At 38.1% G+C, this 25,733-nt stretch overlaps 1 protein-coding gene across 1 annotated transcript in view; it reads left to right on the forward strand.

Annotated features, from left to right (window-relative positions):
* The window catches only part of si (sucrase-isomaltase), a 221,924-nt gene that overhangs the window by 172,514 nt on the left and 23,677 nt on the right, over nt 1-25,733 (forward strand). The window contains exons 41-46 of the mRNA XM_062068147.1: nt 7,529-7,677; nt 9,774-9,858; nt 10,005-10,061; nt 14,227-14,351; nt 18,033-18,121; nt 22,967-23,016. Of these exons, the coding sequence (XP_061924131.1) occupies nt 7,529-7,677; nt 9,774-9,858; nt 10,005-10,061; nt 14,227-14,351; nt 18,033-18,121; nt 22,967-23,016 (555 nt within the window). The remainder of the gene's footprint in view (nt 1-7,528; nt 7,678-9,773; nt 9,859-10,004; nt 10,062-14,226; nt 14,352-18,032; nt 18,122-22,966; nt 23,017-25,733) is intronic.

Below are 25,733 nucleotides of genomic sequence, written 5' to 3' on the forward strand. Positions count from 1 at the left end.
TACAATTTATATTTTAAGATTCAACAATTAGGAATGAGCTGATCACGATAACTGTGTTTTGCAGTTGTTATATCTTGTTTTCTTCCGAGTCTCATTCGCAAGTATTATGTAGTAATGTAGCACACCGGCATCAAAATGTAAACAAACGCCATTGTTTGATCTACACCTAACATCCACTGTAATGATACCAAGTACAGGCACGTATCTCGTTGATACTACTATGATTAAGTCAATATTTTTTGGCACATGTAAACAAACTGTTGCGTCACAGTCCACACTATGGTGAGTTCAAGAACCAGTCTATTCAATTGAACATACGTTGACAAGGATTTGCAAATCATTGCAGGGTTTCCCACACATTCATTTATTTGTGGCAGCCCGCCACAAAAGAATTACGTCCGCCACAAATACAAAATAAAAAATAAATAATAATAATAATACGGTAATAATAATATTTATTTTTTTTGTCCTCTCCAGCTTCTCAGGCAAATCATATAGTTGATGTAGATGCCCATATCGGCTGTTCAGATTTACTTTATAAAAGAGAAGTGTAGGATACTTCTCTTGTTGCCTTATTTGTATTTGACTTTATTAAATGTATTTATATTACAAACACAACATGTGTATATAACAAAGGGTGCAAAGTCTGCAGGCAGTAGGAAACACATGGTTAAGTGTAGGGAGTAAAACTGATGGCAGTCTAAAGTTCAAGATTTTTGGAGCTCTTTGTTCAGTGGATCAGATGTTTGATGAAGCTCTGTGTCTATCTACCACCACTACTGTTTTATGTTTATTTGTTACTGACTGTGGCAGGGCACCTCTGCCTCTGTTTCACTTTATGTTGCTGGTAAATAATATGGTTGTAGTAGTAGGCTAAAGTTAAATTATTTAGTATGCACTAATTAAAGGGGCAGAGCTTTGAGACATTTTAGCTTTTATATTTTATAAGATATCTTTTTTGTAAGAACCACAATTAATAAATATATTTCAGTGAATAACTTATTGTTCAAATCTGTATATAAATATGTACATAAAGTGTTGTAATTATATTGTAAAGAGGATGGATGGACGTTTAAAACAAAACTGTTATTATTAATTAGTAAGTATACATTTTTTGAGCCTTTTTAGAGAAAATTGTAGTAAATTATGCAAATTGATCGATGATGTCATGGTGACCACGCCCATAGCCACGCCCCCACCGCCACAGGTATCTTGGCAGTTTATGGGAAACACTGCATTGTATTCCGTTTTTATTTACGAATTACACAACGTGCCAACTTCACTGGTTTTGGGTTTCGTCATTTTTTCCTTGCTACCTACATCATAACAATTCGCAGAGAGACCGCTCATGTCCAATACGTATTTTGAGACACCACTGTACGTGTAGAAATGCAGTGAGAAAGTCAGTTTTTCACAATATATCAAAAAGCTATTTTCTTTCTGATTGCTAGGCTTGGAAACCCACATTTCTCGTTACGTTTTGCCATCTTTTGATGTGTGCTGTGTCGGAAGGAATTCAAACACAGGATTGTGAAACAAGGGTTGCAAGAGGAGCAGGACGGCGAGAAACTCCTGTGCTTCCAATTAATTACCGCCTTGTACATTTTCTCAGATATTAAAAGGTAACCTCCTTGGGTCAGTAGATAATGGAACTGTTCTGCGCTCAACCAAATACTAAAATGTCAGCAGTTTTTGCAACCATTGGTCGACGGTTAAAAATATTCTAATAAGCATTATCTCCTCGAACCGTCAAATTACAGTTGAAAAGAGAATATGCTCTAATAGTGTGAAATGTATGAAATCATTTTGAATCCTGGAGTCACATTTCACCCTGATTTACACATAACTGCTCGAGTAATACCTGTGACAGTGTCAATCAAACAATATTATTCAAATGAAGACCGATTATTTATTTTTTTTTGCACCGAACCTCATTAGAGTGTGCAGGTGCACAAGCCGCTGTCGTTGTTGTTGTTGAAAATAGTGCTGACTCTTGGCGTACGTTTTCCGTGACAGGGATGCTAAAAAAAACATCACAAACAAAAAAGCTTTTGGGAAATGTGTTGACTCTAACAGCCAATACTTGTGTGTGTGGACATCAAATATATTTTCTGGGTATATTAAGTCTAAAATTACTTTCTTTATGATGTACAAAACCAGTGAAGTTGGCACGTTGTGCAACTCGTAAAAAAAAAACCAGAATACAATTTCAACCTATATTCAATTGAATAGACTGCAAAAACAAGATATTTAATGTTCCAACTGAGAATTTTTTTTTTTTGTGGCAAATAATCATTAACTTAGAATTTAATGACAGCAACACATTGCAAAAAAGTTGGCACAGAGGCTTTTTTACCACTGTGTTACATGGCCTTTTCTTTTAACAACACTCAGTAAACATTTTGGAACTGAGGAGACCAATTTTTGAAGCTTTTCATGTGGAATTCTTTCCCATTCTTCCTTGATGTACAGCTTAAGTTGTTCAACAGTCCAGGGTCTTCTTTGTGGTATTTTAGGCTTCATATTGCACCACACATTTTCAATGGGAGACAGGTCTGGACTACAGGCAGGCCAGTTTAGTACCCGCACTCTTTTACTATGAAGCCACGCTGTTGTAACACGTGGCTTGGCATTGTGTTCCTAATATAAGCAGGGGCGTCCATGATAATGTTGCTTGGATGGCAACATATTTTGCTCCAAAAGCTGTATGTACCTTTCAGCATAAATGGTGCCTTCACAGATGTGTAAGTTACCCATGCCTTGGGCACTAATACACCCCCATACCATCACAGATGCTGGCTTTTGTAACAATCCGGATGGTTCTTTTCGTCTTTGGTCCGGAGGACACAACATCCACAGTTTCCAAAAACTATTTGAAATGTGCACTTTTACACTTTGCATCAGTCCATCTTAGATTAGCTCGGGCCCAGCGTTTCTGGGTGCTGTTGATAAATGGCTTTGGCTTTGCATAGTAAAGTTAAAAGTTTAAGTGCCAATGGTTGTCACACACACCCTCGGTGCGGTGAAATTATCCTCTGCATTTGACCAATCCCCACAGCAAAGCCGTGAGCAGCAGCGGTGACCGCGCCCAGGAATCATTTGGTGATTTAACCTCCAATTCCAACCCTTGATGCTGAGTGCCAAGCAGAGAGGTAATGGTTCCCATTTTTCTAGTCTTTGGTATGACTCGGCCGGGGTTTCAACTCATGACCTACCGATCTCAGGGCGGACACTCTAACCACAAGGCCACTGAGCAGGTAGAGTTTTAACTTGTACTTACAGATGTAGCGACAATCCGTAGTTACTGACAGTGGTTTTCTGAAATGTTCTTGAGCCCATGTGGTGATATCCTTTACACAGTGATGTATTTTTGATGCGGTACCGCCTGAGGGATCGAAGGTCCGTAATATCATCGCTTATGTGCAGTGATTTCTTCAGATTGTTTTAACGTTTTGATGATATTTCAAACCGCATATGATGAAATCCCTAAATTCCTTGCAATAGCTCGTTGAGAAATGTTGTTCTCAAACTGTTCGACAATTTGCTCACGCATTTGTTCACAAAGTGGTGACCCTCGCCCCATCCTTGTTCGTGAATGACTGAGCATTTCATGGAAGCTGCTTTTATACCAATCATGGCACCCACCTGTTCCCAATTAGCCTGTTCACCTGTGGGATGTTCCAAACAAGTGTTTGATGAGCATTCCTCAACTTTCTCAGTCTTTTTTGCCACTTGTGCCAGCTTTTTTGAGACATGTTGCAGGCCTCAAATTCCAAATGAGCTAATATTTGCAAAAAATAACAACGTTTTCCAGTTCGAACATTAAGTATCTTCTCTCTGCAGTCTATTCAATTGAATATAGGTTGAAAAGGATTTGCAAATCATTGTATTTTGTTTTTTACTTACCATTTACACAACGTGCCAACTTCACTGGTTTTGGGGTTTGTATTTGTTATTTCTGTCAACACAGCAGAGTTAGCCCGACAGCTATTTTTCTCCTGTCGTCACTAGACCACAAAATATAGAAATTCCAATACAATGCTCAAAGTACAATTAGGATAACATTATGAATGGGTTTGTGGAATGATCTACTGGAAAACCGGCTTTGATTGCCTTTTTTTATTTTGTTATTTCACACAACAGGTTAATCCAGGCCATGGTCTCCCTGATAAATGTCTCTGGCCTTGTCAGCTGTGTTATTACATTGTAAACCTAAACCTTTAACTGTACTGTACTTAGTCCCTTCAAATAAAACCATGCAAAGCCATTCTCTGATGGTAGACTACCTACACAGGCCAATGACTTTATTCATTTGTTTATTTTGTTTTTTAACACCGCGTTGCAAATTGGTCAAAGATGGCCGATTTTTGGAGGATTGTATGATCATTGTTTGTGTTTTAACTTTTGGGGTCATAATTAAGTGAAAAAAGCTGTTTGACTTTGTTTTTTGGAAAAAAGTAAATTATTAAGATTTTTAAGTTATAAAACTGCAACTGTGTAGACCAGGGGTGACCATAGTGGGACCTGGGGGCCAAAATATTGATGCTATCCACTACTTTGGGGTGTCCAACAAATTGGACACCCCAGGTGTGTATGTTTGCAACAGTACAAAACCCCAAACCAGTGAAGTTGGCACGTTGAATCGTAAATAAAAACAGAATACAATGATGTGCAAATCCTTTTCATCCTATATTCAATTGAATAGACTGCAAAGACAAGATACTTAATGTTCAAACTGGTAAACGTTGTTATTTTTTGCAAATATTAGCTCATTTGGAATTATATTCCTGCAACATGTTTCAAAAAAGCTGGCACAAGTGGCAAAAAAGACTAAGAAAGTTGAGGTATGCTCATCAAACACCTTTTTGGAACATCCCACAGGTGTACAGGCTAATTGGGAACAGGTGGGTGCCATGATTGGGTATAAAAGCAGCTTCCATAAAATACTCAGTCATTCACAAACGAGGATGGGGCGAGGGTCACCACTTTGTGAACAAATGCGTAAGAACAGTTTAAGAACAACATTTGTCAATGAGCTATTGCAAGGAATTTAGGGATTTCACCATCTACGGTCAATAATATCATCAAAAGATTCAGGGAATCTGGAGAAATTTCAGCACCAGCAAGGCCGAACACCAACATTGAATGCCCGTGACCTTCGATCCCTCAGGCGGTACTGCATCAAAAACCTACATCAGTGTGTAAAGGATATCACCTTATGGGCTCAGGAACACTTCAGAAAACCACTGTCAGTGTAACTACAGTTTGTCGCTACATCTGTAAGTGCAAGTTAAAACTCTACTATGCAAAACGAAAGCCATTTATCAACAACACCCAGAAACGCCGCCAGCTTTGCTGGGCCCGAGCTAATCTAAGATGGACTGATGCAAAGTGGAAAGGTGTTCTGTGGTCTGATGAGTCCACATTTCAAATTGTTTTTGGAAACTGTGGACGTTGTGTCCTCAGAACCAAAGAGGAAAAGAACCATCCGGACTGTTATAGGCATCTGTGATGGTTTGGGGGTGTAATAGTGCCCAAGGCATGGGTAACTTACACATCTGTTAAGGCACCATTAATGCTGAAAAGTACATACAGGATTTGGAGCAACATATTTTGCCATCCAAGCAACGTCTTTTTCATGGACGCCCCTGCTTATTTCAGCCAGACAATGCCAAGCCACATTATGCAAGTGTTACAACAGCATGGCTTCATAGTAAAAGAGTGCGGGTACTAGACTGAACTGCCTGTAGTCCAGACCTGTCTCCCATTGAAAATGTGTGGCACATTATGAAGCCTAAAATACCACAACGGAGACCCCAGACTATTCAACAACTAAAGCTGTACATCAAGCAATTATGGGAAATAATTCCACCTTAAAAGCTTCAAAAATTGGTCTCCTCAGTTCTCAAATATTTATTGAGTGTTGTTAAAAGGAAAGGCCATGTAACACAGTGGTAAAAATGCCCCTGTGACTACGTGTTTGCCATGTGTTGCTGCCAATGAAGGTACCCGTATCTGCTGTACAGATTTACTTAGGACAAAATTAAGTGTGGGATACTTCTCTTGTTGTCTAATTAGTATTTGACTTGATTAAATGTTTGGGTAGATTTTAATAAACAAAACCAGTTTTCTGTCAGGTAATAGATACATGTATCACAGCTGTTTATCTATTTTCTTGAGGAATGTAGTTAATCATAAAACTGGCACCCAATGTTATAAATAAATATACATTTTGTATCAAATTGTTACCTTCAAGAATCGAATTGAGTGGAATCGTGTGGTGCCAAAAGATTCCCAGCCCTAGTAGCTACCCATGTAGTACCGACATAATTCAGTATCCGGTACGCATCCCCAACTGTTACTGCAACACAGTTGTTTTGAATTAAAAATACAATCATGCCTAAATCCTGGTTCAAGCTGTATTTAGCCGATGGCAGGCGGCCTATGTCTGAAAATGTTACAGATAGCGGTTTGAATGTGATATGTTGATGGCATCCTCAGGACCATCGTTCGGCTAATTGATTGCAGGATGGTAATACAGAGTTGCAAGGATCTTTAGATACTGCCTGGAGCTGAAGAGCATTGATGATAGCATTTATGTCAGCAAGATGTAATCCCTGGGAATCAGTCGACTACTTTTCCACAGACCAAAATACAAAATAAATTCCCATTTGTATGAAGGTGAGGCCATTGTTTATACCAGATGATGAAAGTCCTTCTCTTAAAGTTGAATCATTGTCTCCAATATTATGGCTAAAAGAAAATGTTCTTGAACCTTTTAAGGTCATGTAGGATACTGTATGTCTACAATAAGTAAATCCTTTGTGTTCTTTCTTTCAGTTCTTTGGAAATGTGAGTGATAATAATAATAATAATAATAATAACAATAGATTTTATTTGTAAAAAGCACTTTACGTTGAGTAAACAACCTCGAAGGGCTACAGTGTATTAAAACAAATAAAGATAAAAAGATAATAAAACAATAAATAAAAATAAAAACTAGAACAGCCAAATAGCTAGAACTAGTATGAATATATCTTTAAAAAAAAAGGCTTTTTTAAAAAGAAGGGTTTTTAAGCCTTTTTTTAAAAGCATCCACAGTCTGTGGTGCCCTCAGGTGGTCAGGGAGAGCGTTCCACAGACTGGGAGCGGCGGAGCAGAAAGCCCGGTCTCCCACTGTTCGTAGCTTTGTCCTCGGAAGTTGGAGGAGGTTAGCCTGTCCGGAGCGGAGGTGTCGTGTGGAGGATTTGGGGGTGAGTCTTTGAGGAAGAGGGGCTCATTTCCATGGAGTCACTGGTGGGTTAGTAGGGAGACTTTGTATTCCATCCTGAGTGGAACAGGAAGCCAGTGAAGGGATTTGAGAATTGGTGTGATATGGTCATATTTCCGCACTCTCATCAGGATCCTAGCAGCACTATTCTGTATGTATCGCAGCTTCTGGATGTTCTTGCTGGGGATCCCGACAAGAAGTGCGTTGCAGTAGTCTAGCCTGATGTATTGCTCATGTCTGTTTCTTTTTTGTTATCAGAGACAAGATCCGGTTGCCTGGAACTCCACCTTCGCAGAGGCATCCCGGAAAGTCCTCAACACCCGTTACACCCTCCTGCCGTACCTGTACACGCTCATGTTTGAAGCACATGTCTCAGGAAGCACCGTCGTCAGACCGCTATTGCACGAGTGAGTCAACTTTGGGTGTCTTAGAATATAGTCGACGATTCGATTCAGAGGAGTCGGATTCGACTATCAACTTCGCATTGAACCCCCATCCTGCTTCTGTGGATGGGAGGCAGAATGGGAACCCTAGGAATCCCCAGCCCCATACAACGGTTGTGAGATAGGGGATGTGGGTCTGCAGACATGTTGTGCCACCACCGGGCTGTAGCTATGCCCAGTTTGCTCCGGCAGAAAGCCTTCCTCGCCACGCCCCTTCGCTGGTCCACCTTCGCAAACCTTGTTATGACGTTAACTTCCTTGAGATCGTCAAATGTGATTGTCTTCTCTTGGGTACGGCGTGGCGCAATTGGGAGAGTGGCCGTGCCAGCAACCTGTGGGTTCAAAATCAGAAGAGTTTTTATCAGAAGAGTTTTTATTGCCATTGTTTGAGAACGGGTTTAAAAACTAGGATTTTTACTTGGCTACCAAAAGCGCCTTATTGCAGTGAAACTTGCCAAGGGACATGCAACCAAATATTAAAGGCCTACTGAAATGATTTGTTTTTATTCAAACGGGGATAGCAGATCAATTCTATGTGTCATACTTGATCATTTTGCGATATTGCCATATTTTTGCTGAAAGGATTTAGTAGAGAACATCAACGATAAAGTTCGCAACTTTTGGTCGCTGATTAAAACAGCCTTGCCTGTACCGGAAGTAGCGTGACGTCGCAGGTTGAAGGGCTCCTCACATTTCCCCATTGTTTACACCAGCAGCGAGAGCGATTCGGACCGAGAAAGCGACTTGTACCCTATTCATTTGAGCGAGGATGAAAGATTTGTGGATGAGGAACGTGAGAGTGAAGGACTAGAGTGCAGTGCAGGACGTATATTTTTTCGCTCTGACCGTAACTTAGGTAAAAGGGCTCATTGGATTCCACACTTTCTCCTTTTTCTATTATGGATCACGGATTTGTATTTTAAACCACCTTGGATACTATATCCTCTTGAAAATGAGGACCGAGAACGCGAAATGGACATTCACAGTGACTTTTATCTCCACGACAATACATCAGTGAAGCACTTTAGCTACGGAGCTAACATGATAGCGTTGTGCTTAAATGCAGATAGAAACAAAAGAACTAAGCCCCTGACTGGAAGGATAGACAGAAGATCAACAATATCAGGAGACACCGAACCAAACACTGGACCTGTAACTACACGGTTAATGCTGTGCCGCCTGTCGAAGCCCAGCAATGCTGTTGCTAACGACGCCATTGAAGCTAACTTAGCTACAGGACCTCGTCAGAGCTATGATAAAAACATTAGCGCTCCACCTACGCCAGCCCTCATCTGCTCATCAACACCCGTGCTCACCTGCGTTCCAGCGATCGACGGCGCGGCGAAGGACTTCACCCGATCATCGATGCGGTCGGCAGCTAGCGTCGGATAGCGCGTCTGCTATCCAACTAACTCCTCCTAGTTGTGTTGCTGCAGCCAGCCGCTAATACACCGATCCCACCTACAGCTTTCTTCTTTGCAGTCTCCATTGTTCATTAAACAAATTGCAAAAGATTCACCAACACAGATGTCCAGAATACTGTGGAATTTTGCGATGAAAACAGAGCTGTTTGTATTGTGACACAATGTGTCCGCATACTTCCGTTTCAACGATTGACGTCACGCGCAAACGTCATCATACATAGACGTTTTAAATTTAAAATTGCACTTTATAAGTTAACCCGGCCGTATCGGCATGTGTTGCAATGTTAAGATGTCATCATTGATGTATAAACTATCAGACTGCGTGGTCGGTAGTAGTGGCTTTCAGTAGGCCTTTAACATTGCTGTATGTATACTTTTGACCCAGCAGATTTGGTCACATTGTCAGTAGACCCATAATAAATTCATAAAAGAACCAAACTTCATGAATGGTTTTTGTGACCAACAAGTATGTGCTCCAATCATTCTATCACAAAAAAACAAGAGTTGTAGAAATGATTGGAAACTGAAGACAGCCATGACATTATGTTCTTTACAAGTGTACGTAAACTTTTGATCGCGAGTGTAGTGTGTTGGTGGTTATTTCCTAGTTGAGTTTGTTATCTTCTGTGCTGACAGGTTTGTGACGGATCGGACTACTTGGGACATTCATAAACAATTTCTCTGGGGACCTGCTCTTCTAATCACGCCTGCCCTTGAAGCGGTATACACACACACACACACACACACACACACACACACACACTGCACAATTACCATAGACACGGTGTTAAGTAAACCTTGGACAACATTTGTGCTGATGATCGAGTTATTCTTTTTAAAGTCCAACTATATGCTTTGGCATTGCAGGGAGCTACACAGGTCAAGGGCTATGTCCCTGATGCACGCTGGTACGACTACTACACGGTAAGTGCACGTTTGCAACCTTGACATGATGCACTTAACACATTTTGTTTGAAGTATTCATGTTTGAGTCAAAAATGCAGAAGGAACAATGACTGCACGCATTGAAGCACCTGCGCAATGCACGCATTGATTGGGGGTCTTTTTATTATATTTTTTAATAATTAGGTTGAACCGAATGACTGCAGATAATAATAAAAAGAAATACCAATAAAATATGTAGGCCCAGTGTATGATTATATTAAACCCTTCAGCGCTTGCTTTTATTGTTATGCGCCTCTGGTGTCGGCTGATTTGTATAACTTTTTTTTTTTTTTGATAGGAACCCTTTGACTGAGGTGGAGGCTCAGTATTTTTGTTTAAGTACCTGACCTAAAATGTGACATGTTTGAAACTTATATTTATACCAGCACAAAATGCAATTGCCGTCGTAATCATTGATTTTTGCATCAGCAAGTAAGGTAGATGAATGAGTTCAACTGCATTTTGCATTTTTTTTTATATTCCAGCATTGGCGTTAAAGTAAAAATAAATGACAGCTGAATAACCGAACTGGATGGTTCGATGGATTGCCTCATAAACAGTATTTAAGTACACACTATTTTTTCAGCGCAAAATTGACCGTTGTCGTTCTGTCGCTGCCCTCTTAAAACTTTAACATGGGGCAGTCATCAGTAGTGAATTTCTGTTCTGTCATTATTTTTTGCAAAACTATCATATTAAAGTTCCAGGTGATCAGAATATGGCATGATCAGTATTTCAATGGTTATCAATGCCATTGGATTACCGTATTTTCCCGACTATAAGGCACATTTAAAATACTCGTTTTCCCCCTCAAAACTCGACAGTGCGCCTTATAACCCGGTGTGCCGAATGTATGGAATCATTCTGGTTTTGCTTACCAACCTCGAAACAATTTTATTTGGTACATGGTGTAGTGATAAGTGTGACCAGTAGATGGCAGTCACACATAAAAGATATGTGTAGACTGCAATTTGTCTCAAGTAAACAACACTAACATTTTATATGTTCCGTTGAAAATTTAGAACATTACACACGGCGCTCAAAAATCTATCAAAATGTTTTAGTACGACTTTAGTAAGCTATGAAGCCGCACCGCTTGCTGAGTTGTTCTGTGCTTCAATATACGAGTATTATTATGGTGTGTGTATAAGGTAAGACATATTATCTGGCGTTTTGTTTCGCAATAATATGCAAAAGCAACTTTTCTTACCTTTTGGTACCTGCTGATCTGTATTTGGGATATGCATAAGCCCTAAAAATTTGCGCGGTTCCGTCATTGTAGTCTGTGCTGACGCCGTAGTCGATAAGCTCCTTCTTTTTCTCTATCTTCTTGTTATGGGACATTCATCCTCCGCTGTTGCCATTTCTAATATAAAGTAGTGTACAGTTCTTACTTATATCTGTCAGTAAACTCTCCATGAAAGCACTAAAACATACCGGTATAGTGAGTTTACATTATTCACCCAAGGAACTTTAGTTATTAGAGAGTTCCGGTCGAACGGTTTTTCACGGGACACATTTCCGGCGGATGAGGAGATGCTGCTCCGTTATTGACTGAAGTAAAGTCTGAATGTCATTAAAACAGTTAGCTCCATCTTCTGACACTTCTTCCACTCCCGTCCTTGCACGCTACACCGCTACAACAAAGATGACGGGGAGAAGACGCTGTCGAAGGTGAGCCACGTAAATAAGAGCGCCCACAAAACGGCGCATCCTGAAGCGACTGTCAGAAAGCGGCTTGAAGATGATCTGTAAAACATCATCTATGCAACATTTTGACCAAAAAAACACCATTACATGTTATGTAGACCACAAGGAAGTGTTTTACATTTAGAAAAGAATAACAATAATATGACTCCTTTAATGTATGAAAAAACATTCGAAAATAGACCATTGATCGGCAGTGCGCCTTATAGTCGAGTGCGCCCTATGGTCCGAAAAATATGGTAGTTTTATTAGGACTTCAGTCGAAGTACAGCACATAAAGAAGCAGCACTACATGTTGTTATTCATGTTTTAAGAGGTTTAGTATACGTACATTTACTGTGTACAGTTTACTCTTCCACTCTAACCGACTGGTATATAATATGCTAATAACTAGTGTCCAAAGTGCGGCCCGGGGGGCATTTGCGGCCCGTGGCTAATTGTTTACCGGCCCACCACACATTCTGCAAAGATTGCAAAATTGATAATATTGCAAAAATTTCAAAAAACATTTAAAAAAAGTGGAATGAGGTGAAATCTAACAAGAAAAAGTTGCAATTTTGACACAAAGCTGCCATGCAGGCTGTTTTTTTTCTTTTGTCTTTATTTGTCTTTTTTTTGCCATTGCTAAAATAAAAAAAAAGACTAAAAATCTATGTTATAATGAATTATTACTTAAGAAATATCACTTTAAATTGTTTTATGTGGAAAAAAATATTGCATATATTGTGTGGTTGCCATATAAAAACATCAAAGTTTAATTTGACAAAAGAGCATAAAACAAACCAAATAATAGTTCAAACGTAAAATCGAGAGATATATCTGAAGTTGATCTCGTAATTTAAGTGTTAAAAGTTTTAAAAAAAATAATAAAAATGTATCACTTTATGAGTGGGGGACCTTTTGGATCCCAAATATATTTAGTAGGATTTTATTTAATTTTTCACTGTGATTACTCAAAAATATTAACTAATTAAAATCAATGGTGTCCTGCATTATTATTGATCTTTTAAGGCTCTAATTACTAAATACTGCATATTTCAGTTTTACTATAAAAAACAAAGTTGTCTTTGACACAAAACCTTTTTTTTTTTTTACCTTATATCAACCTCAAGTTGATATAGAGATTTACTGTAAGAGTTAAATAAAAAATAATAATAATAATTTGACTTATTTTTAACAGTTTAATGACTGAGACCCGCTATAGTCCCCGGGAGCCCTAAAGGTTAAAAAAAAAAAATCCATATATTTTTTGTTAAGGTTTGAAAATGAAAAATATCAAAATGGCCCCCGCATGCTAAAATGTTTCCGTGTACGGCCCTCAGTGGAAAAAGTTTGGACACCCCTGCTATAAGGGCTTCGGAAGAGTGGCAAATGTACCTTATTTTTCGTACCCTAGGGCGCACCGAGTTATAAGGCGGGTCTATTCAGGTCTAATTGTCATACATAAGGCGCATTAACAGGTTCCTATTATAATTTATTTTCCTACATTTAAAACACTTCCTTGTGGTCTACATAACATGTAATGGTAGTTATTTGGTCAAAATATTGCATAGATTATGTTTTACAGACCGTCTTCAAGCCACTTTTTGACCGTTTTTTCAAAACGTGTCATTTTGTGGGCGGTTCTATTTACATGCCTCCACTTTGACAGCGTTTTCTCCCCGTCATCTGTGTTGCACCGGTCGTTTTTAGCGTTTCCATAGCGAGTCTACTGACAGGTACAAGTTAGAACTGTATGCTACTTCGTATTAGAAATGGCAACAGCATGCTTCACAACAAGAGGATCGAGAAAAAGAAGGAGCCTATTGACTGCGGCGTGGGCTATAATGGCGGATGAGGGCAAATTTTCGGTACTTATGCAGGTCCCAAATACACATCAACATGTACCAGTAAGAAAAGTTTGTTTTGCATAATATTGTAAAACAAAACGCCAGATATTATGTCTCCTAAAATGTGCCATTTTGGCATTCTTATACACACACCATAATAATATTCAAATGTTAGAGCACAGCACGTCTGATTACATTCCATCGTAGCTTAAAAAGGTCTTACTAAAATCTTTTTACGGATTTTTGAGTGCAGTGTGTAATGTTCTATATTCTCAATAAAACATCAAAGTTTTGGACTCGCTTGCTAATATGTACTAGCTAGCATTATAAATTGAACAGGCGTCAACCTGCAGTCCACACGTATTTCAATTGTGACAGCCATCTACTGGTCACACTCATCATTGCACCATGTACCAAATACAAATTATTTGAGGTCGGTAAGCACAACCAGAATGAATACGTACATTAGGCGCATCAGGTTATAAGGCGCACTGTCGATTTTTGAGGAATTGAAAAGATTTTAAATGTGCCTTTTAGTCCAAAAAATACGGTAAGCAAGAAACGTGAATATCATGGAAGTGTACTGTAGCTAATATTGTTTTCATTAGGCCAAATACATCAACGTGCGTCGCCAAATGATCTCGATGCCCACACCGATGGACCATATCAATCTTCACATCAGAGGAGGATACATCATACCATGGCAGAAACCAGAGAACATGACATTTTACAGGTACAATGTATATGTTGGTTCACATCAATATACTGTAGTGTATTAAAGTGGTACATAAAGAAGTTATGACCAATAACTAGGTTAGGATCTGGGTAGACATGTGAATAATAGGATATACTTTACTTGTTTTGAGTGACAACTGGATTCAACCTAAATGAATAAAGTACAGAACATTCTATACATAAAACACGGCTGAACAAAACCAATCAATAAAATGGTAAACACTAAATAAGCACTTAACGTACACAACACTATAAGCATGAATACAATAAAATAAGGAATGTCCATAAAAAATAGTAAAACTATTTATTTAAAAGTATTAATAAAAAAAAGAAAAATATGAATATAGTTTATAATATACTATACCATATTTTCCGGACTATAGAACTGTCAGGTTCAAACACTGATGACATCTATTAAACAGACAAGAAGCAAGGAATCATGCAGAGACAGAGTTCAATTTAGCTCATGAGGGAGAACGCATGGAGCTGCACACTTAGTCACAGTCTCGCCCTACGCTCTAAGGTACAGCTCCCGCGTCCCTCTATTTATTCAGGAGTTCCCCAGTCAACATCACTGAGGCCGCCTCTAAAAGGAGTGGTCACACATATCATGCAAAGCAGCTCCAGTACGCACAATACGTGACGGAATGTGCTGGGGCCTTGTGATTTCGCCTTGTCTCTGCTTCGTCTGTGTGCTGTCGTCTTATCTTCGTTGAGGTCCTTGAAGTCCTTGGCTGCTAGCGGGCTGAAACAAAGATAACATCTGCGGCTGAGGCCACCCCTCAGACAATAAGTTTTTGTCCTTGCACAGATAGAAAAAGTACAGCTTGAGCAAAATAGCTAATAACTATAGCAATGGACTTTAAGCATACTAAAGTTGTGTGATAATATATACATGATTATTCTAACAAGAGCACAACACTAAAAGCCACACCCACTAGATTTTAGGGGGAATAAAAATATGTTTTCCATATATTATCCGCACCGGACTATAAGCGGCAGATATACACGTTGCGACAAGAGTTGTTTACACAAAAATATTTTGTAACTGTTTATTTACATACCGATCCTTAATTGTTTCCAAAAGGTGTCTGTAACACGGCAGTAAAACGGCTGATCAAACAAAACAGAAGTCATTGTCGTGGACCCACCAGCTGCAGAAACTGGCTCTCCAATCAGCTAAACAGACTCAATAACTCCACGGTGACGTTTTTGGTGAATTTACAGAGGAATTTGTGTGACTGAAACAATACAAAATGAATGTAAGTTAATAATGCTAACACAGACACTCATAAACGTGTTAGACGCTCGCTTGATTACATTACGATAGCACGTACAAATATGCATGAAAGCATTCCTATAGACATCACGCATGGGACTGTTGAGTAAGTAAGAATTGTTTTAGTTGTATTGTAAAATTTACTAACGTTGCTTGGAGTGACGAATGAAGAATCCATATGAGTAGAAACGCTATGGACAGCTAGAAGACTAAACGGCACTTCTACTTCCGGTTGAAAGCATTATAAGGAAGCACACTGTTGCACCATCATTTAATTGCATATGGCCATCAGAGACGAAAAATCTGTACTCGTTTTATTAGCCACAGGGTTAAAAGTGTAGGAAAAAAGTAGCGGCTTATAGTCAGGAATTTACGATAATATTAGTAAAATATCTCAGAAATAGTTTTTGTTACTTAACCATTCTATTATGTACAATATGGGTTTTTGAGTGATTTGGAATTGAATCCTAGTTTTCAGTTTTGCAGAGTAGCGTTTAAGCCAGGGGTCCCCAAACTTCTTGACTCGGGGGCCGCATTGGGTTAAAAAAAAAAATTGGACGTACATATATATATATATATATATATATATATATATATATATATATATATATATATATATATATATATATATATATATATATATATATATATATATATATATGTGTATATCTATATATAAAGTAGTTAGAGTGTCTGCCCTGAGATCGGTAGGTCGTGGGTTCAAACCCCGGCAGAGTCATACCAAAGACTACAAAAAATGGGACCCATTACCTCCCTGCTTGGCACTCAGCACCAAGGGTTGGAATTGGGGGTTAAATCTTTAAAAAATGATTCCCGGGCGCAGCCACCGCTGCTGCTCACTGCTCCCCTCACCTCCCAGGGGGTGAGGGTGATGGGTCAAATGCAGAGAATAATCTCACCACACCTAGTGTGTGTGTGACTATATCAATGATACTTTAACTTAATAATATATATATATATATATATATATATATATATATATATATATATATATATATATATATATATATATATATATATACAGAGCGCGATGATGTCATGTTATCCATGGGAAAATGCATTTTTAGACAATATTATTTGCCTGAGCGGCTCGGAGACACAGAGAGTAACAAGCGGTAGAAAATGGACTACAAAGGACGGATTAAAAAAAATAAGATAATCAAAAACAAACAAAACAAACAAAAAAAAAAGATTTGTACATAGCATTTTTTGCATTTTTTTTACATACAGTTTGGGGACCCCTGGGTTAAGCCAGCGTTTCTCAAAGTGTGGGGCGTGCCCCACTGGTGGGGAATAGAGACATGACAGGTGGGGCGCGAAGAACGGGAGGAAATTTCACTTTAAATTGTTTTATTTTTTATTATTTTCTTAGATTTTTTTTTTTTTTACTATGGTTTCATTTTCTATACACACTTTAAATCACTTTGTGATTCTGTCTGTGAAATCCGCTATATAAATACATGTAAATTACTTATTTTTCCTGTAGGCTTTAAATTTCTAGGTAGGAGCGAAAGTTTGACAGACATAGCAACAGTAACTAATGGGGGCGGGGCTAAGCGGAACAAACTTTCACGCGGAGGGGCAGTGTCAAGCCTAAGAGTGGCAGTGTCAAGCCTGCAACCCCGATTTGAAAAGCTATGCAGTGCAAAACAGGCTCATTGCAGCCACTAATGCTGGAGTACTGTAAAACTCATGTTCACCTCCCTGTCTTGCCAAATGCATAGCTCCTCCTTTTATTTTTTTTTCCAAAGATTGCAAAGTGGCACTTTTATTTGATTTATTATTGAACTTGATGCAAGTTTTTTGATTTATTATTGAACTTGATGCAAGTAATAACACTTTTGATTTATTATTGAACTTGATGCAAGTTATAACACTTGTTTTATTTATTATTGAACTTGATGCAAGTTATAACACTTTTGTTTGATTTATTATTGAACTTGATGCAAGTTTTTTTTATTTATTATTGAACATGATGCAAGTTATACCACAGCTGCACAGTTATTTTATGTATTATTGAACTTGATGTTATTTTATGCTATTGAGTTTAAATGTATACAACTTGATGTTCAATACATTTGAAAATGTTAAGCTTGGCAATAGCGTTCTGTTGGGGCGGTGGGGGCAGGTGGGGCTTGAAAACTCCCCCTTGTCCGAAGTGGGGGATGACAAAAAAAGTTTGAGAACCACTGGGTTAAGCAATACTTACACATATTTTATGGAAGGTTGTTGTGAATGGCATGGCTTCTTGTAGTAAGCTTGAGAGAGATAATGAGTCACGCAGAGGCAGCAGCCATGTGGCGGGTCCCCGCCAGCCAAAATATAAATATAGCAGGTGTCCTTCACTCCCACTACCCTCACCGACGCTCCCCTTTTTAGCCGGCAGAATCCTCTGGGACTGATCGTTGCCCTGAGCGACGCCGGGACCGCGCAAGGATCCTTCTTCTGGGACGACGGGGAGGGAATAGGTGAGTTAAAGGTCAACGGTGCCACATCACAGCGGCCGTTGAATGGCGAGGCGGCACCGGGGGTAGGTATAACCACACCTAATTGACTTCATAATGTTGGGGTAACTATGTAGAAAACGTGGGCAACAATGAAACACTTGGATCAGGGGTCACCAACCTTTTTGAAACCAAGAGCTACTTCTTGGGTACTGATTAATGCGAAGGGCTACCAGTTTGATACACACTTAAATAAATTGCCAGAAATAGCCAATTTGCTCAATTTACCTTTAACTCCTTGTTATTATTAATAATTAATGATATTTACACTTAATTGAACGGTTTAAAAGAGGAGAAAACACGAAAAAAATGACAATTAAATTTTGAAACATAGTTTATCTTCAATTTCGACTCTTTAAAATTCTGAATTCAACCGAAAAAAAGAAGAGAAAAATTTAAAAAAATAATTTATGGAACATCATTAGTAATTTTTCCTGATTAAGATTAATTTTAGAATTTTGATAACATGTTTTAAATAGGTTAAAATCCAATCTACACTTTGTTAGAATATATAACAAATTGGACCAAGCTATATTTCTAACAAAGACAAATCATTATTTCTTCTAGATTTTCCAGAACAAACATTTTAAAATAAATTCAAAATAATTTGAAATAAGATTTAAATTTGATTCTACAGATTTTCTAGAGTTGCCAGAATAATTTTTTTGAATTTTAATCATAATAAATTTGAAGAAATATTTCACAAATATTCTTCGTCGAAAAAAAAGAAGCTAAAATGAAGAATTAAATTAAAATGTATTTATTATTCTTTACAATAAAAAAAAATAAAAAATTACTTGAACATTGATTTAAATTGTCAGGAAAGAAAAGGAAGGAATTTAAAAGGTACATGTGTTTAAAAATCCTAAAATCATTTTTAAGGTTGTATTTTTTCTCTAAAATGGTCTTTCTGAAAGTTATAAGAAGCAAAGTAAAAAAATGAATGCATTTATTTAAACAAGTGAAGACCAAGTCTTTAAAATATTTTCTTGGATTTTCAAATTCTATTTGAGTTTTGTCTCTCTTAGAATTAAAAATGTCGGGCAAAGCGAGACCAGCTTGCTAGTAAATAAATACAATTTAAAAAATAGATGCAGCTCACTGGTAAGTGCTGCTATTTGAGCTATTTTTAGAACAGGCCAGCGGGCTACTCATCTGGTCCTTACGGGCTACCTGGTGCCCGCGGGCACCGCGTTGGTGACCCCTGACTTAGATGAAAGAAGACATTGTACACGAGTGGATAATACGTCCATTCAAATCAGCTCCTATTCCTGCTAATTACCTCTATTATAGCGCTATTACAGTTATTAGCATAAAATCATCAGTTTTTGTCAATGCATCTCTCAAGCCGGGAGAAAAGATGTATTTAAAAAAAAAAAAGGATGTTGTTAAATTAATTCCCCATGTCCACGCCTCTCCCTCCTCCCTTCTCGCTCTCTCACAGCCGGGGCCCTCATTTGTCTTGTGTTGTTTGCTTTTTCCACTCACTTAAGCGACTTATTACCTGCGTTTTGTTTGAGATTCAATGCCGGGAAATGCATTTAACTGTCATGCCGTCGGACGTGCGCTTGTTTATCACTGCCGTCCTCCCTTTTCGTTCAATCCACGAGTCCGCATAACTAATTAATTACGCTTCTTTCATTAAGTAAAGCAGTGCGGCGCTCCATTATTTGCTTAAGTCACTCCTACGCCCATTATTCTAGGTACTACTTGAATAAGCTGTGATTAGATGATTTCATGCATCGTTTGACAGTTTACTGTTTTCACCGTGTAATGGACAGTGCGTATAAAAGCGGACACTCTGATAAATGCTTGCTTTTTTTTTTTTGTGATATATAAAAAAAGCTTTAAGTGCTTAAAGAAAATGAGCTGTAAAACTGAACTAAATGAAAAAGTAAATTAACGTGGATACATGTAAAATGACAATTTACCGGTATTAGTAGAGTACCGCGATACTAATGACTCATATTCGGTACTATACCGCCTCTGAAAAGTACCGGTCCCCCACGTCATGCACATTGCTGTTTTACGAGCAGAGGAGCATGTTCGGCAGCGCACAATCACAGAGTACTTACAAGCAGACACAGTTTGTAGACAGCAAAGGGAGAACGGACGCATTTCGGCTTAAAAACTGACAATAAAGGTAACACTGAAACATCCACCGGAAGAGGCAGTGTTGTAGCTACTTCTAAATCACTAATCCTCGCCTCCGTGGCGACAAATAAAGTACGTTTCTTACAAGTATCATCCCTGCAGGACGAGGACTAGCTATTCATGCTTCACTACACACCGTAGCTCACCGGCCTCAGAATGTAAACAAACGCCATTGGTGGATCCACACCTAACATCCACTGTAATGATACCAAGTACAGGAGCGTATCTAGTCGATACTACTATCATTACGTCGATATTTTTTAGCGTCACAAAATCTTCTTTCGTTTTAAAAACATTTATATTATGTTTATAAACTCGGGAAATATGTCCCTGGACACATGAGGACTTTGACTAAGTGATTATTTGGCACACCACAGAGTACTTCAGGTTGAGAATCAATGCACTAGAATATACTACACACTGCCACTGTAGTTTTACCAAGTAATGTAATAGTAATGTACAGCATTCCGTCAAACACACCATCAGCAGCTTCCCCATATGTTCATAGATAAATATCTGCCCTTTAGATAATATTTCAATGTCTTTTGCTGGCGTTATCAACTCATTCCGCTTCAGTAGGATGCAGACTACCTGCGTCATCAAGTTGTCTGTGTCATGTTTTTTTCGATGATTTCTTTCTTTGATTCAACGAATATCATCCACTTCCTCTCAGCACCGTCCTTCACACTCACTTTCTGCGTTCCCATGCTTGGAAAAGCAACGTTTTGTCGATATTTAGCTCTAAGCCAGGGGTGTCCAAAGTGCGGCTATTTGCGGCCCGCAGCTAATTGTTTAGCGGCCCGCCACACATTCTGGAAATGCTATTGCAAAAATAAAAAATAAACATTACAAAAAGTGGAATGAGGTGAAATCTAACTAGAAAAAGTTGCAATGTTGACACAAAGCTGCCATGCAGGCTGTTTTTTTTCTTTTGTCTATCTTTATTTTTCTTTTTTTGCCATTGCTTAAAAAAAATCCAAAAAAATCAATGTTATCATGAATTATTGACCTATTCAAGGCTCCAATTATTCCAAAGATTTCACTTTAAAATGTTTTATGTGGGAAATATTGCATATATTGTGTGGTTGCCATACAAAAACATCAACATTTTCTTTGACAAAAGAGCATAAAACAAACAAAATAATAGTTCAAACGTAAAATTGACGGATATATCTGAAGTTGATCTCATAACTTAAATGTTGAAAGTAAAAAAAAACTAATACAAGTGTATCACTTTGAGCGGGGCACCTTTTGTATCCTAAATATATTTAACGGGATTTTATTTATCTTTTCACTGTGATTACTCAAAAATAACAATGAATTAATATCAATGGTGTCTTGCATTATTGATGTTTTTAAGGCTCTAATTACTTCACATCAAACATTGCTTTCTGAATGTTTTGGGCAGTGGGGGGAATACTGCATATTTCAGTTTTATTATAAAAAACAAAGTTGTCTTGACAGAAAAGGCATAAAACCTTTCTGGTTTTTTAAATTTTATATCAACCTGAAGTTGATATACTGTAGAGATTTACTGTAAGCGTTAAATAAAAAAATAAAAAAATAATAATTTGACTTGTTTTTAACATTTTAATGACTTAGACCAGGGGTGTCAAACTCATTTTAGATGGGGGGGCCACATGGAGAAAAATCTACTCCCAAGTGGGCCGGACCGGTAAAATCACGGCACGATAACTTAAAAATAAAGACAACTTCAGTGAACAATGGGAGACCGGGCTTTCTGCTCCACTGCTCCTAGTCTGTGGAACACTCTCCCTGACCACCTGAGGGCACCACAGACTGTGGATGCTTTTAAAAAAGGCTTAAAAACCCTTCTTTTTAAAAAAGCCTTTTTTTTTTTTTTTTTTTTTAGATATATGCATACTAGTTTTAGCTATTTGGCTGTTCTAGTTTTTATTTATTTTGTATTATCTTTTTATTTTTTCTAATTTATTTATTTATTTTATTTCATTTTTTTAATACACTGTACCACTTTGAGGTTGTTTACTCAATGTAAAGTGCTTTTTACAAATTTATTATTATTAAAAAAATAATATAAAAATCAAATTACAGGATGTTATTTATGTAGTTTGCTTACATCGTGTGGTATATTTTTTAAATGTTTTAACATATGTAGCATAATCTAGAAAGACACAAATAATTGCTATTGTGACATCTAGTGGACACAATTAAAACAGCAGTTTCTTTCATTCAAAAATTTCGGCTCATTTTTATACTTAGTAAACTCATCCCGCGGGCCGGATAAAACCTGTTCACGGGCCTGATCCGGCCCACGGGCCTTACGTTTGACACCCCTGACTTAGACCCTTTATGGTCCCCGGGAGACCTAAAGGTAAAAAAAAAAAAAAAAAATCCATATATTTTGTTATGATTTGAAAAGGAAAACTATCAAAATGGCCCCCGCAGGCTTTAATTTTTCCGTGTGCGGCCCTCAGTGGAAAAAGTTTGGACACCCCTGCTCTAAGCGAATGCTTACAGCAGGTTTTGGTCAGATCTTTTGGGATTCAATGTGATATTCGCTACGCCAGCTCGTGGTGGGGACGTCGTCTACCGATAAAATCGTAAGCCGGGATATCCCAAGGTACTGTATTTCAAATATGTCTGTAATCTAATTTGCATCTCTTATCTCCTCAGACACTGTTAGAAAGAAGCAATATCTGCAGACCTCCATGGCTGTGAAATCGGTGAGTTCATAGGCTATTTTATACTATGTTTTTTATACTATATTGTGTAACTCTTTCTTTCTTTCTCATTGTTATTTGGGGTAGCGATATATTACCCCTTGATTTACGTGGCTCACCTTCGGCAGCGTCTTCTCCCCGTCATCTTTGTTGTAGCGGTGTAGCGTGCAAGGACGGGGGTGGAAGAAGTGTCAAAAGATGGCGCTAACTGTTGTTAATGACATTCAGACTTTACTTCAATCAATAACGGAGCAGCATCTCCTCATCCGGAAACAACAACACCGGAAATGTGTCTCGTGAAAAATCGTCCGACCGGAACTCTCTAATAACTAAAGTTCCTTGGGTGAATAATGTAAACTCACTACACCGGTATGTTTTAGCGCTTTCATGGCGAGTTTACTGACAGATATAAGTAAGAACTTTACACTACTTTATATTAGAAATGGCAACAGGGGAGGATGAATGTCACATAACAAGAAGATAGAGAAAAAGAAGAAGCTTATTGTGGAAGTTTCCCTCTTGTGGTGGGTTCTCCTGACGCCGACAGATCTTCGGGAGCCCGGTAGACAGGTTGGATCAAGTCTTTTATTTGCATGCACCAGTATGGTTTGCTTTTCAGTAGTATATATTTCGGACTTTTCAGTCCTTCGTGTCTAAGCTTTCTGGCTCCAACTCCAACTCCTACCACGTGTCTCGGCTCGGCTGCTGCTAATAAAGGCGACAAGTGATTAGATAACCAGCCCCAGCTGGGCAATCCACTCACCTGCCGCCACTTATCGACCACGGTGTCGACACAAACTACAAAGGCGGACGCGCACAAATTTTCAGAACTTATGCAGATCCCAAATATAGATCAGCAAGTACCAGAAGGTAAAAAAAGTTGCTTTTGCATAATATTGCGAAACAAAACGCCAGATACTTTGTCTTACCTTATACACACACCATAATAATACTCGTATGTTGAAGCACAGTACAATCCGAAGGGGTGTGGCTTCATAGCTTACCAAAGTCGTACTAAAACATTTTGACAGAATTTTGAGCGCCGTGTGTAATGTTCTATATTTTCAATGGAACATATAAAATGTTGGTGTTGTTTACTTGAGTCATATTGCCATCATATTTCAGTCTACACGTACTTTATCTCATGTTTGACTGCCATCTACTGGTCACACTTATCATTACACCATGTACCAAATACAATTGCTTTGAGGTCGGTAAGCAAAACCAGAATTATTCCGTACATCAGGCGCACGGGTTATAAGGCGCGCTGTCGAGTTTTGAGGAAAAAATAAATAATAATTAGTGCGCCTTATAGTCCGGAAAATACGGTAATTTTGTAAAAAAAATGAGTTTCCCTCTTAAAAATATGTGGTAAGAGTGAATTGTGTAACAATTGTACTATAACAATGGATTAGAAATAATTTAAAAAAGGGTGGCATGTAGTTATGTTGCATTTTTATTGTGTAAACAATGAAACAATTTCGTAAAATTTTAGAGCAGTTCATGGATTTAAAACATAGTAAAGTTTCTTGTTGGGAACCCTGAAATATTGCAAACATTTAAATAAAACATTTTGACGGATTTTTGAGCGTCGTGTGTAATGTTCTGTATTCTCAATGGTAACTTATACAATGTTGGTGTTGTTTAATTGAGTCATATTGCAGCCTACACGTATCTCTTATGTGTGACTGCCATCTACTGGTCACACTTATCATTTCACCATGTACCAAATAAAATAGCTTCGAGGTCGGTAAGCACAACCAAAATGATTCCGTACATTAGACGCACCGGCTTATAAGGCGTTGAGAAAATGAAAGGATTTTAAGTGCGCCTTACAGTCTGAAAAATACGGTAATTGCTATTCTTAATTTTATTTTTTTTTTGGAAAATGGGCTCCTGGTCAAAGGGACCATTTCTCATGCAGGGCAAACAGTCTGGTGCTTCAGCAGTGGTTATTATTTATTTACTTCACTAATTATTTTGTTTTGTTTAATACTTAATACTGGTATCATATGTGTACATATTGTATCTGCTGATGTAATGGGGAAAAAAAAGGACGATATACGTCAAAATGCCAAATATCGTCACCAATCATTGGTTGATCTCTACTTTTTGAAGAAGAGAACACAGCCCAAAGCACGATTATTCCAATGTTCCTGGGCTAAAAGTCTATGCATAAATAGTAGAGATGTCCGATAATGGCTTTTTTGCCGATATCCGATATTGTCCAACTTATAATTACCGATTCCGATATCAACCGAAACCGATATATACAGTCGTGGAATTAACACATTTTGTTGTGATGCCCCGCTGGATGCATTAAACAATGTAACAAGGTTTTCCAAAATAAATCAACTCAAGTTATGGAAAAAAAAATGCCAACATGGCACTGCCATATTTATTATTGAAGTCACAAAGTGCATTATTTTTTTTAACATGCCTCAAAACAGCAGCTTGGAATTTGGGACATGCTCTCCCTGAGACCCACTACAACTATGGGAAGTACTATACTTTGACTTTCACAAAGTGCATTATTTTTTTAATTTTTTTTTAAACATGCCTCAAAAAACAACAGCTAAAAAACATTGAAGGCACACAGCTTCGGTCCAGAGTATACTAGAGTAATAAAGTAAACAATAACATAGTCCTCCTTTAGTGCAAGACTGCCTGGCATATTGTATAACAGGAAATTATAAACTGGGCTCAATCTGAACCGCCCA

This window comes from Entelurus aequoreus, linkage group LG13, assembly GCF_033978785.1.
Source record: "Entelurus aequoreus isolate RoL-2023_Sb linkage group LG13, RoL_Eaeq_v1.1, whole genome shotgun sequence".
Lineage (NCBI taxonomy): Eukaryota > Metazoa > Chordata > Actinopteri > Syngnathiformes > Syngnathidae > Entelurus > Entelurus aequoreus.